The 14,262-nt window shown below is 37.6% G+C and overlaps 1 protein-coding gene across 1 annotated transcript in view; it reads right to left on the bottom strand.

The window, feature by feature from the left end:
* Positions 1–13,405, bottom strand: part of MYBPC3 (myosin binding protein C3) — a 60,341-nt gene extending 46,936 nt beyond the window's left edge. Inside the window, exons 1-6 of the mRNA XM_075425698.1 lie at positions 13,381–13,405; positions 4,411–4,677; positions 1,761–1,856; positions 1,411–1,497; positions 1,115–1,263; positions 38–155 (exon numbers count right to left, since the gene is read on the bottom strand). Of these exons, the coding sequence (XP_075281813.1) occupies positions 38–155; positions 1,115–1,263; positions 1,411–1,497; positions 1,761–1,856; positions 4,411–4,677; positions 13,381–13,405 (742 nt within the window). The remainder of the gene's footprint in view (positions 1–37; positions 156–1,114; positions 1,264–1,410; positions 1,498–1,760; positions 1,857–4,410; positions 4,678–13,380) is intronic.
* Positions 13,406–14,262: the final 857 nt, after the last annotated feature.

The following is a 14,262-nucleotide window of genomic DNA, read 5'->3' as shown; positions in this document are numbered from 1 at the left end:
TAAAAGGAAGAAAGAAGGTGGTAGCAATTCATCTTACCATTGACTGTCAGGTTGAAATTGGAACTATCAAACTTGTCCTTGGTAGACACCTCACATCTGTACCCTCCTGCAAAAGTCATGTTTGCTTCTATGATTTCCATTTCAAAGGTGTACACCTAGAACAGACACCAATGATACAATTCAGAAGTTAGAAAATGAAATGGTGCAATAGAGAGAGAGACTATGGCATATTAAGGCACAGAGAGAAATAGACAAGGGATGAAATATGCCTCTCTGTCCTTTTAGAATTAAGAACCTCTGGAGCATATAACTCATTACTGTCAGAAAAATTACATATCCCACTGATTCAGCAGGAACAGCTAGAGAGTATTATCAGGTCTTCCAGAGGACACAATGTTATATTAGCAAATTGTGCTGGTGTCCCGGTGTGTGCAGTCATCACATACAGTGATTGCACATTGGAAACAGGAATAGAGCTTTTATTGAACAAAGACAGCCTCTACCCAGAATGTATACGATAAATTTAAAAATTCAGCAAAAGGAGTGGCTAATGTGTGCAAGTCTCTTCTGTTCCATCCAGGAGAGGGTAGTAGTGTTTCATATACCACACAGGATGAGAAGTTATGGTACAGACTCTTGTATTCCTGTCTGTGTACCTTTGAACGTGTTTGTGGTAAAAATGGAGCTTACTCAGCTATTTAAAGTAGTCTAGACAATGCGAGAGAACAATAAATTCCAACACTAATAGTTGAATGCTTCATCTGTTAAGACCAAGGTAGACCATACTTAAATATCTGTCTGATTTATTGTTTTCTCTTAAATATAATGAGTATCTATTACTTGAGAAGAAGATGGAAGGGAATCCTGCAGTACGTAGTGCAACTGTTCCCCTAGTCCTCCAGACATTTTCTCATTTCATCATAGATAAGGTATGCAAGAGTGTGTATGTACTGCTTGTCTCTTCTCTGCATGGTCAAAACATAGAGCATAAGTATAGCACTGTGTGTGTACCTTTGGGTACTTTAAGATCAAAACATTCCTATATTTGCTTATATTTTCCCCATATTAAAGATTAGTATCTAGAAGACTGAGAATCTTACTCTGTCAATTGTACCTTGTTATTTCGATCATAATTGTCATGGAGCTGGAGGTGTTTCCCCACTTTACTTCCCAGGTCCATCCACTTTCCTTTGAACCATTTCACTGATGGTTTCTTCAGCAGGCTCTCACCTGCCACTTTGGCAGTGAATGTGATGTTTCCACCTTGTAAGAGAAGTGGGTTAAAATAAGATTATGAATAGTGTTTAATTTATCTGTTATATCACTGCTGTCATCCTGTACATGGAGACCTAAATAGTCACGTAACAGGTACAGTTTACAAACATCACTCGACTCACATTTTGTACTCACCAACAGTAACTTCTCCATCCTGGGGTCGAGTCAGAAAGAGCCCAATAGGGTCCAGAGGCTCTTCTGCTTGAGTCCCAGCAGATGCAACTGAAATAACCATCAGAATTACTAGTTATAACTTTCTGCATCAGCTTCTGTTACAGCTTATATAGTGAATTTGTTAAGTCATTTCAAAATATCTCAATGTTTTTTATGTCTCTGAGATTCCTTATTCTTTATTGTCTGTCATTAATCACTAGTGGTCTGCTTTCAGCTACTGTCTCTACCTCACTGACTCTGACGATTCCCTGTTCCTGTTCTTCCCTTCTGTTAATGAACCAGACTTGAGAACGGTGTTAGTTCTCTGTTACCTTCTGTGTTTTGGCTGCTTTCTACTGGTGGAGCAGGTGACTCTGAGGCATCTGGGGCTGGAGCAGCTTCAGCAGGAGTGACTGTCTCACTCTTTTCTGGAAATGAATGTAAGCCAAGATTAGAGAAAGAGATGTTTCTACTTCATTTCTGAAGAAATTTTGCAGAACAGCTTTTAATATCTTTGGGAAATGCAGAGAAATTAGCTGTGGTTTTCTAGAATTTAGAGGATGTGCTGGAACGAGGAGCCTCCTGAAGCTGGATGATGAGCCTCTTTCTTTTGCTGAGCTTGGAAAGAACTGAGGTCTGGATTTTTAAATTCTATAGTCTTGGTGTGTAGAAACTTGTCCACTGATGCATAACACTGTTATATGATGTTAACTTCAGTGGTCTAAATAGAAAATGTAATGAAAAATGATGCAATTATTAATTTTGTAAGCAATTTGCTTATTAATGAGATTTTGTTTAACTCTGCTGTTGGAATGCAATGTTCCAAATGCTGTTGCTGTGTGTGGCTAGAAGCTCTAGACACTGCTAGTAATCAATACGGAGAAAGTATTTTAACAATCTATCTATCCTTTCTTCCCGTGGCTCATGAAGTTTGTGGCCCCTCAACTAAGCCACGACCTCACAGAAAATTCAAGCAAATGCATTTGGCACAATGGAGAAGATAGAAATGTATGAAAAGGGAGTAGGAGTGAGCAACTGGGGCAGATGGAGAGAGGTAGAATTTCTTGAAACAGATCAGCTGCAGCAAGATTCCCCCCCCCCACAGGTAGCAGAGGCACTTCCAAAGGGCCTCGCCTACCTCTCACATGAGTCCCGCATGCAGTTTCCCAGCTATTTGCAATGTTTTTTCCACCAGGAATTTCTGGCTGTGTTGTGCCATGTGATGACTAATTTGAGTGGCTTCTCTGTCATAAAGAGATGTGGCTGTGTCTTGGAAGGTTAGGGGGCAGTTTCCAATTTTTTGATAATGAAGAACCAAAATTATTATTGTTTGTGAAAATAATCGGTAATCCAGTTACCCTCTAACAATCAGTAAGGTCTGAAAAACAAGACAGTATCTGTGAACATATGAACATGAGTCAACCCTGCTCTCAGAAATTTATGCATTTTACCCTAAACTGTATTTGTGTCTTGAAAGAAAACAGAGTGATCTTAAATTGGTGTTATTTTAATACTTAACTATAAAATTCTACCACTTGTATTTTTAGACTGTATCCCATTGGATCTTGTCCAAATAAATTTAAATTCAATTTTTACAGGAAAGAACTAAACCTGATTCTAACTAATGTCTTGTAGATGTTCCTGTAACTTGGATGTATAGTTGTATAGAAAAGATTTATTTTGAGGCATCAATATATAATGTGTAACAGGAAAATTCTCTTGCCTTTGGCATCCTGATATCTCCATCACCAGTGTATGCTTGTCAGAGGTGTATTGCTTTTGGGTAATGATTACACTTGCAAATTCAGTAACTCTGCCTGCCTGTAGCAGGCTCTACCTGCAACTAACCCAAAAGACAATGAGGAAGATATAACTAGCGTAGTATGTACCTGTTTATTTTCAGGATCTGATAGTCAGTGGGATCATACTTTTATATGCTCTGACAGCTGTTACATTGTCCTAATCCATACTAGGATTTCCCCTTCCTCATAACCTGTCACGCACTGTGTTTTGATCTGGAACAGGATGTCTTGTCTCCTGTTAAATATTCACCAGTATCTTTTCAGCTGACCAGAAGATCTCATAACCATCATGTTGCTAGAATAAATAGTGATAGCAAAGGACAGGAGGTGACATAAACAATCCAAGTTTAAGGCTTTTCACTAGAATAAAAAGGGAAAATTAAAATACCAAAAGTGGTAAATGGGAACCATTTTGGAGGGGAAAAAAGGGATTGTGAGCGTGGAAATATTTAAAAAAAAAAAAAAAGGTGATTTCTTCTATCCTCAGCACCTTCTGACATTTTTCATGAGAAAATTTCAGAGAATTTGGCTCTTTATAGTTTTTCCCAGGAAAAGCTTGGGGATGTTTTTCAATTTCCCATCTAAGTGATCCTTTAATGCATACAGAGGGTAGTAATGATAGGTAGTATAAAAATAATGCAAAGGTTACACTTTGTACTCAAGTCTGTCTTGAAATATGTATTTTTATTAGCATGTGATTTTGAGACAGTTTTGGGGAGTATATGAGCTCCTAAAAACATTACAGCCTAATTGTTAAATTTTTTGTTGATTGTTACAGTCTTGTATTTAAATTAAATTATTTTTAAAAAGATAAAATACCATGCCTAAAATGCAGGCATTTTAGTTTAGGTTGGGCTAGGTTAGACTAGCTTTGCTTTGCTTTTCAATAATTAAGTTGAAGAGCTTGACAGAGAATTCTAAAGATGTGCATTGAGATTTCCTCTGTGATCTTTGCTGCGTGGACTTCTGACATCTGGAAATGGGTGTCTTAGCCACAGGAAATGTATTCCTCAGCTTAAGATGAATGAGTAGCTTCAAATAACTGGGCAAAACAGATGTATTGCTGGTAGAGAAATCTTACAGTGTTAAGTAAGGCTAATTTCCATGGACCTCATTCATGAAGTTTGCATGTGGGACTGGAAATACTGATTAAATTAGAATGGCTCGGGAAATGCTGTACCTGGTTCCTTGACCTTGAGTTCAAATTTGACCTTGGAACTTCCAGCTATTACAGCATATGTCACATCATCTTCTTTTCCTACATTATTGATTGTCAGTGAATGCTTGTTTCCTTCTGCCTTGATGACATATTTTGCACTTTCAGTAATTTCTGTGCCAGCTTGCTGCCACTTCACCTTGATGCTGGCTTTTTCTGTCTCTGCTTCAAACACAGCTGTGCTTCCGGCTGTCACCTCTGTTGTCTTTGGCTTCTTGGTAAATGCAGAAACTAAAAAAAGAGAGAGGGCTCACTAAAATCTGTTTTGCAATTGTGGCATATCTGGTGCAGTCAGTTGTTGTGGCTGCAACAGCTGTCTCCTTTCTCTCCCACCTGCCCATGCAAGATATAAATTATAACACTTTCCACAGAGAAGCTGTAGAATTGTCTTTGTGTTTATCGAATTCTGTCTCTGATTGAGATGTCATATCTTCTCCATATTATCATGAAATAAAATGGAATGGAGAGCAAACTCATCTCATGGTCCATCTTCCTCATTATTTCCCCCACTCTGATTTTTCATAAGTGAATGTTTTGTTCTATGACAAGATGGTACAACACATATTCTTGCATATCAAGCTCTCTACATTGATTTGTCATGCAGTTTTATTTAGAAATATTAATTCTGTCTTAACAGTTGCTTAATACAGTTGTTAAACAGGATCAGGGTCTCTTCCTTCAACAGAACTGCAGTTTGTGCAGTAGCCTGTGACTTAATGTACCACAGTGAATTAATGATTAATCTTGAATCCTTCTGTTTTGGCTGATCAAGGCTTTAGTGGAAAGGGATGCACATTCCTATCATGGCTCCTTGTAATTTTATCCCAGCTAAAATAAAATAAATTGTTGTTTGCATTCAAATGTTTAGTTCAGTATTAAAAGTTAAAGTACTTGTCTACATAGCACTCTGCAACAACTAGTTTTCTGATTAATTACGAGATGGATGACACTATTTCCTCTATGTGTCAAGAAGCACTTATGATGCTTATAATGAGAATCAATTAAGTTGTTAATATATGGGGTGCACAAGCATAAACCAAATGGTCTGCTTTGGTTCATATGAAATCAAAGTAGTACAATAGATAGGAATTTGGAAAACAAGCAATGTATCATGATTTTGGTCCATGAGTATCCTAATCTTTCTTAAGATTAGATTTTAATACGGTAACTTCTTTTACTAATTTATTTACCCTGATTTATTTATTTAGATTTCTATAGCTTTATTTTGAATCAAGTTTTTCATTTTATGCTCATGTTTTGGTCTTAATGAAAACTGTTATCTTTTTGCTAATTGCCATGAGCTATGTTCATGTATAAAAATATCAGTAATTAACGTTCTGATTCATACACTGAACTTTTTTGTGTCTCATTATGTCATCTGTTTATTGACTTATCCCTGCATAACCACACTTCTATAAAATACTAGTAATTCCATCACATTTAATTATATTTGCCACCTATGTGGAAAATTGTCTATGGTTGTTCTACTTGAGCAGCACAAAGGACGCTTCCAAACACCACAACAAAGGTTATAATTAGCTTTAAACTTTTGATTCTGCTTTAAAAAAATGAAAGAATCATGGCATAGAAATATTTGAAAAGAAATAGTTTATACTCATGTTCAAACAGGTGCTTTATTTAGTATAAACTGTACATTTCTAATAATACCATCTGTTCATTGCACAAAATCTCTATTCCTGTAGCATGTCCTCAGACTGCATAAATTAATTGACATCAGTGGAGTTACATCTGCAAAAATTTCATCTGATGGCCTTTCGACTTTAATCATAATACAGTTCGTGTTTCTTGCATTGTTTTGCAAAGGATTTAAAGCTGCGTGAACACCAAAGTATCAGTTACAAATACTTTTAGAATTTAGTATGTATTGTATTTTGCGTCTCTGCTGTATAAAAACTCTAAATTACATTTTTCTCTTTATTTTTTTCCCTAGATTTTATATATTTGATGAAAAAACAATTTTAGTTTGCACTGAGGCTATAGTAGCCTTAACTATTGTATTATTCTGCATGTTCTTCTTCCATGTTAAGATATAAGCATGTGAAATTTCTTCCAAGTGGAATGTCCTTGCGTGCTTTTATTTGAGTTTTTTCTAACCTCAGGCCTGTAAGTGGTGTAATCGTTCTTAAACAGAATGTGGTGCTGTGTAGAATATAGGACTCTGTACTATAGCGTAATACTCAAATGTGTCTTATCAGTTGCACATCTTTTGGTACAGTATTCGGTAAATAACATAGCAGTGTATCATGCATAATTGCAGAAGAGTTATTGTAGACAGGAGGTTTGATGCACGGAATTCAAAAGACATGTACAGGTGGCCGGACTACTACAGAGTGGGGAGCCAGGTCAGTTCTGGAACCCACTCCTGAAGTACCTACTAGCTGGCTCCTTTCCCTAGGACACGAGATAAAGCAGCAAAGAGACGTGTTTCTTGTGTCTGGGTGCTATCATCATCACTCTTCTATTTAAGCATGAAAGAATCTATAAATATATTAATCACTTAACAGCAATGTGGCCTGTAAAGGTTCCACCCTCCAAATGGAATGGTTTCAAGACATGCATACTTGGAAGTAACTCTGATCTGCTGCACACCCTGCAAAGTGACTAGGTTTTTTAAGAACATTTACTTTAGATGACTCAACGAAACCAGACTGTTAGCCAGAACTACATGCACAGTGAGAAATCTCCACCACCACATAATATTTCTGACTTTTGGGAAATCTAAATGTGTATGTAGAAGTTTACAAGTAAGTCTCCTTGTCTTTTTTTTTCCTCTTTCTCCCTTTCCTCCCATAAGTCTTATTTCTGTTCCAACTTAAAATGATTGTAAATACTCCCACTAAAACATAGAATTGGAAAAGCCAAAAATCTCCCATGACAATAAAGGCATGCAAGAACAGTTGTTGAGAACCCACTTTTTCACAGGTAAAGGAGACGTGGAGTCATTTTCCTGCACTTGAGATTGAGAGTCAGTGGGTGGCAGTGTGCAGTGTAGTGTCTCTATCCATCTGTATTCCCTTTCATCTTTCACTGCTCGTATTTGCAAAGGAAAAGTAGCGATGTACAGCTGGAGATTTTACAGGAAATTACTTTGTTGCAGAAGAATGATTGCTGAACAAGCAGGGGAAGAGAATGCCTTAATTTTTCATTCTGGGGGAAAAATGGGCTGCTTAACAGAAGGAAGAGAAGTGAGAGATCAGATATTCCTGATCTCCTTCACTGTGGTGGCTACTTTAAGCAACACATAAATCCAAGTTCAGCAGCAGATTTTTTTTTTTTTTTCCGCATGCAGTTACAACCATCTAATCCAGCTGTTTCCTTATTAGGAATGTTCCTAAACACCACAATTCAAAACTTCTGCTCTGTCCTGAGAGCCTCACTTTTGGCTGCTTTTATCAGAAACACATTCCCCATTTAGCAATCTCTCTCACTTCAACATTTGGCTTCTACCTAGATATGCCCCTCTGAGCTCTGAATATCCATCCTATGCTCAAAACAACACTCTTGGATACAGCCACCACCACCAGGCTGTGGAAAACCTGACGACTGTGACACCTCTCATGGGACATTGTGGAATGTCTTGCAGCTCTTGTGCCTGTCAGCCACTGACAGATCTCAGGCACTATCACATGTTTATCCAGGCTCCAGTTGAACACGCACTTAGGAACCACGGGGCTGGGGCACCTGAGGACCAAGTAGCCCATGTCCTCTGCTGCCCAGTAAATTCTAACCTGCCCTGCACAAAGGGACAGAAAGGTGACAGTAGTGCTACCATGCTATAGCAATTCTGGAGAGAGGGCAGCGACACACATGAGTTACCAGTGCTGAAGATAACAGGAGTTATTGAAGGGAAGGAGAGCGATAGGTGCTCTGTGTGTGTGTGTGTGTTTTGTTGGGGCAGAACTGGAATTGCTGTGGGAATCTAACGTGGAGAGAAGAGGGATGTGGAGCTAACGAAAGAAAATGAGGCAAGAGCCACTTTGTGCTAACCCATTTTTCAGCACTTCTCGTATCACAGACTTTCCTAATCACTTCTAGCTTCCATAATGCAAAGAACTTCACATAACTTCTGCGTAATGTAAAGCAGCAAATTTCTGTCCCAGGCAGAAGAGGAAGTAGGCTGTGTGTGGTCTGCAGTAGTCTTGCAGAAAATGTTTTAGTGGCTAATACTACTGCTATCGGAACTTGCATACAGCACCCATCCTTTAAAAGTCTTGTAACATGTGAAGATGTGCATACATCAGCCATACAGTTATGTATGTTACATGAGTTACAGCTTCATCAATTAGTAATAAAAAGCTCTATTTGGAGGTCCAAGATCAGATTGCACTTTGACAGTAATTTATTAAGAAGTCTTTCAGTTAGGAGGCTGAAGAAGTACGAAATACACTTGCTTTTGGCCAGATTAAACTAGAATGAAATCATTTAAGTTCCAGAAACAATTTCCTTCACTTTTCACCTAAATAAAACAATAAAACTAGCGGTCTGTCTTCCTACTGCTGCCATTTATTAAGTCTTCATACTAGCGCTTTCATGATTTCTCCCTTACCTTCTGACCTGCTTTGAAGCAATCTCCTTCTAACATCCACCATCAACCTAGTTTACTAGTCTGCTTCAAAACTTTTTCATACTCTCCTATGCAAAAACCTAGAAAATGGCTAAGCTACTACCCAGGTCGCTATCTGTTGTACTAATCATTGTTTCCTTTGCTCTCTTGTTGAGCTATTTATCTGTTTACTGGATTTTTATTTTGTAAGAGTTTTGAGGCAGAGATTATTTTTTCTGTTGTCTTTGTACAGCATCAAGTAGTAAGTAGCTACTAAGTACAGTTGTATCCTTAATAAGAATAAAAGTTAGTATTAGAAGCCAGAAGAGACATTCCCATTTGATTATTGTTGGGGAGAAAAATTGTGATCAGATGTATATTAAAATAATGTTTAAATAACTGGAATAATTTCAATCCCTAGACGCTTTCTCTAAATAATTTGGCTTGATAAGAATCATAAGCATTAGGTGGAAACCTCTTCCTAAAATCACTGAGTTTCAAAGATGCATGAAGTACGTGAAATGAAAGTGAGGAAGAAGCATGGATTCCACAAGAGTGGTTTTAACTAGATAGAATGACAGAGGAGAGCCATTCTCTTGTTGGTTTTAATAAGGCTTTCAAATGATACTTCTGCCTTTCTGAAATAAGACCTGTTAAAGGTATAAATGTTTTAGGTATGTATCTGGTTGAATGCACATGCTACAAACTCCAGCAGAAATCTTTGATCAGTGTAATTAGAAAAAACAGTCACAAGTTTTCTGCCACAAAGCTGAGTTATCTTACTGCACATTCTGTGTACATGGTATTAAAATATGTATCTGGCCACTGCATTGAATTAATACTACAAAAGTAGTATTAGCTTTTGGAATTCCCTAATTTGTTAAGGCTTCATGTTGAAAATTTATCTTTACTTTAGTACTTACACTTGGCATCTAGTTTTCCTTTGATACCATTTGCTCTTCTGTTGAGTTAAAAGCCAAACTGAATAAGCAGACTTCAGTAACAGAGCTTGTAAATTCCTTGTTGAGGAACTATATAAAGATGCTACACATTCCTCAGTAAGGACCTAAGTGGCTTCTTGCAATTACAAGCTTAATCACTCCATGATCCAAAAGCTATTGAACTACTTAATCTTATCATTGCTGGCCTACTTCAGCAGCTGAGATTGTAAATTCCTGTAACATGAGCAACAGGCGAGGAATAGTTTCACTAAGCAGTCACCTCTCTCTCTCTCTGCATCCATCATACTTTCTGTAAAATGGGGATAATAATGTTAGCTTGCTTTCAATCTAACCTACGAAAGAGGAAAATATATCTACATGAATTATTATTATTTATTTTTATATTACTACAGTGCACAGAACTTTGTTATTGTGAAGCAGTACTTTACTGTGCTAGGTGCTTGTAAATGTAAAACAATGAGCTTATATTCAAACTAAAATTCTACAGTCTACTCATCAGAATGCAACATTGATTATTATTATTAATACCAAAAGCCTCTGTGCTTACAAGCCAGGTTATTTATAAACCTTTGATAAAATTTCCCAATCTGAACTGCAAATCTGGACTGCTCAATCTATAAAATACATGAATAAAAATTGACTGATTTTCAGAGAAGGTGAGTAATACCAGACTTCTCCTTTTCCAGATGTAGTAATTCACACATTTTCCCATTTATCTACTAGATTTGTTGTTTAAAAGTTCAGCTGTTTCCTCTTAATGTCACAAAATATTGTTAGGGAAATGATTGGGTTTTTTTTAACCTTTCTGAATTTTCACAACAAAAGAAGCGATCGAAACTTTCCAAAAAGCAAGCCTTTGAACAAAGATTAGCTATGAAATGTTTAAATCAAAGGGAGAAGAACATATTGTTTCTGCCCCAGAACCTTACAAGAAGTGATGCTTTTCAATGTTTGGTTGTTTGCTCTGATATTAAATTGCTACAGATCTTTTAAATCCTGTTGCTCTTGGGGAACATACAGGTTTTCTGGAAAGTTATGACAGTTATTTTGTTATTCTATAAATAAATAGGACAGTGCCTTATCCTGCAGTATTTTAGTTGGACAGTTTAAAGTAAAAGAATATCTGTTGGAAAATCTACTTCACTGTTTTAGGTTTTGTGGTTTTTTGCTTGTTTGAGTTTCTTTTAACATGTTAAAAGGTCTGTTGAAATAGCAGATATAGGCAGAATATCTCTGCTCGTTCTCTGGCATGAAGCATTTTCCTTTGTGTGAATTGCTAGATGATTATTCAGCCCTTCTGAGATTATGCTCGACATTATCCTGTCTTGAAATGGCTTGAACTATATAAACAACATGAAATAGAAAACCAAAGGGATTAATGTCTCTTGGGAGAATGAGAAGATCCCCTCTAGAAGTTATGGGGCATGTGACTGGTTCTGTCTCAGTCAGAGTGAGTAATAAGAGCCTTTCCTCCCCCTGCTGTGATAATCACAGTGTTTGGGTTGGTTTGTTCATAAGAATTGTGTAGGACTAGTGATGTTAGACACCTGTTAGATTTCTTTGGAGAAATAAACTGGAATAGAATTTCTCTTCACTGTTGGCTAGCAAAGGTGGGCGTCTTCAAAAAGAGAAATTTCCTCTCATTCACAGAGACTGAAAATGTTAATTTAAAGGTAGTTAAACCATTAGAAATCAAAAGTCACAATGCCTGGTAATCACACTGTCAGATTTTGCCTACTCGGTCATATTTATTTTTGCCAGCAGTGTCAATCACGAGCACTAGACATTTTAATAAATCTCAAAAATCATGTGACTTCAAAAATAGAATGTGATTATGAATTTCTTGGTTTTGGGGTGATTGCTGAACTTTGACAGTTTATGTTTTCAAGGTTTTCTCTAGAATTACAAGGTCTGGTATATATTTCGTTTTTACATATGATTCTACTTCTGTCTGATTTCAGAAACTGCAGCTTTAAGAATAACAAATGATGTTATAGTTGTGATAAAATTGAAGGATTGGTGACTCCACTGTTGCTTTAGAGGGAACATAAAGATTCTTGTTGGAGTAATCATGCTTTAGTGCTCTGCAGTTCTTAGTGAGAGATATGGTCTGAATTTGTGCTTTGCCTCTGGCAGTGGCTGATTCCAAATATTTTGGCCAAAATGAAAGTTCTTCTTAACAAGTTCTTTTTTTGTTATGGTGACCGCGGGAGATTTTCCCATTGTCCAGCCTAACAGGAGACTGATGCCTATTCAGTTCTTTACAAAGCACAAAGGCCTACATTAATAAGCATCAACAGCTTTTATTGACTAACTCTATAAACTGCCTATTATTAAAAAAAGTATGCACCTTGTACTGTACATTTAGCCATTAGTGATTCTGGATATGCACTGGCATCTGTGAAGTGAGAGCTCTAAAACTGAAGAATCCCAGATTTAGTAAAATTTTCTCCAGCTTCGTGTATTGGATATGGGCACACTTTTCAAACAATCATCACGTCCTCTTTCGAAAACTTCTTTCCCCAACTTAATTGTGGGCACTAAGTGCTCCTGAGATATCTTCGTCTACCCACACACAAGTGTCCTGAAGCTAAACTCTCCCTGCCTCTGCTTCCCAGGCTCTCTTCCTCCTTCTCAAACATATCCATTGCACCTTATACCCCATCCTAGGCCTCCCCTTCTTTCCTATGTAGGCAGCCTCTGAGTGATTGCTTATTTCTCAATTTTATATTAGAACTTTCTGAAATTTGAAATTTTTTCCCGATGTTTTTCTCATGGGGCAGGGCTTGTGCTGGGCTTTCTGAAAACGGCTAGTTATCTTCTGGGTCAAGGCGAAAGGATGGAGGAGAGTGAGTGAAAAGAAATGTGTATGTATTCTTTACAGTACAATGTCTCCTTTTTCCCTGGAGCTCTACTGTCACTTGCTGGAAGAACCAGGTGCCATTTGCTTTCATTTTTGCAGAGATTTCACTAACAACAAATATCATCAAAGTTTGCTGCTTACACTTCCTCGAAAGTACCAGGGAACAAAACAAAACCAGGAGGGGTTTTATACTGCCTAAATGCCCTGGAGAAAGACTACAAGCTCTTTTAAGAGTCCTGGAGGTGACTGGGAAAGGAAATGAGAAACGAAAAGGATCTTAGAATTAAAGGTGTTTCACCGCTATTCTTTCCTCATCCAAAGCCTCTCGAGAAAATTCTGTGCCTGAGGGTTGCTGAACTAGTTACTGATTTCTCTGCAAGATCACTCAACATCTTTTACATATATAACTTCGTAAAATATTGTCTCCTTTTTCTCTATATTTTTTTTTTCCACTGAGGCATCTCATTTCTCTAGCATACTAAAGCTATTCACATTTTTCTCTGTCAAGCTGTTCTTAGGTTTTGTCTTGCAGTTATGATCCTTACCTGTTTTCTTTGTAGGCTCTGGCATCTTCCCTTTGTTTCTGATGAGGTTCCCAGTTGTATCTAGAAAGCAGGGTCTGAGCTAAACAGGAAAGGGACTGCAGGACTTTTGAGACCCCCTAAAGAAACACTCAGTGGAAACCCCCATCGTGCTCCTCCCCCTTGATCCCCCACTGTTGTCAACTACGGCACCTTATCAACAGCAGGACACACTTGACAGGCTGGGATAAATATAGCCAAGTTCCAGAAGCCAGAGAGCTCAAACCACCCAGAACTGGCTACCACTGATCTGTTGGTACGAACCAGAGCACAATCTGATGTCACACACGTGTACAGTATATTTTCCAGCTTCATGTATATATTGCATTAAGAATTCCTACACTGCCATGTATATAGCACATTCAGCAAACTAGATCTAATGGTTACATCTCCTGGTATCTGCTTGCTTGCATTCTTGCTACCTGTTTCAGTCTTTGTTATAATTAGGTCAGAACTGAGCAGCCCCTCAAAGAGATTTTTTCTGGTTTCTTTTTTTTCTCATTTCTTCTTTTTCTCTCTACCGAAGACTGTGTTTGTAGAACTAAATGTGAACCTTCAGGAAAGAACTTTCTTTTTCATAGGCTTTTACACATTACTGACATTTGCAGTCAGAAAGCATGACGCCAATAGTTTCAGTCCTCCCTCCCTCCCCATCCACCCACTTGATGTGCAGCATATATTTCTTGAAAACTAGCAAGTTGGTTTTTCTTTACAAGTACCATTTAAAAAATGGTTCCAAGGTTCTGTCTCTAGAAGTTTTAATTTTGCTTAATTATATGGAAAAGATCTGGGGGAAATCTCACTAGAAGATTACTCTGGTATTGCTGTTTCATGCCCCAGTCATTG

The sequence above is a fragment of the Opisthocomus hoazin genome, chromosome 7, assembly GCF_030867145.1.
Source record: "Opisthocomus hoazin isolate bOpiHoa1 chromosome 7, bOpiHoa1.hap1, whole genome shotgun sequence".
Taxonomy (NCBI): Eukaryota; Metazoa; Chordata; class Aves; order Opisthocomiformes; family Opisthocomidae; genus Opisthocomus; species Opisthocomus hoazin.
Note: the sequence above shows the minus strand (reverse complement) of the source record. Positions and strands in the feature narration are given on the sequence as shown.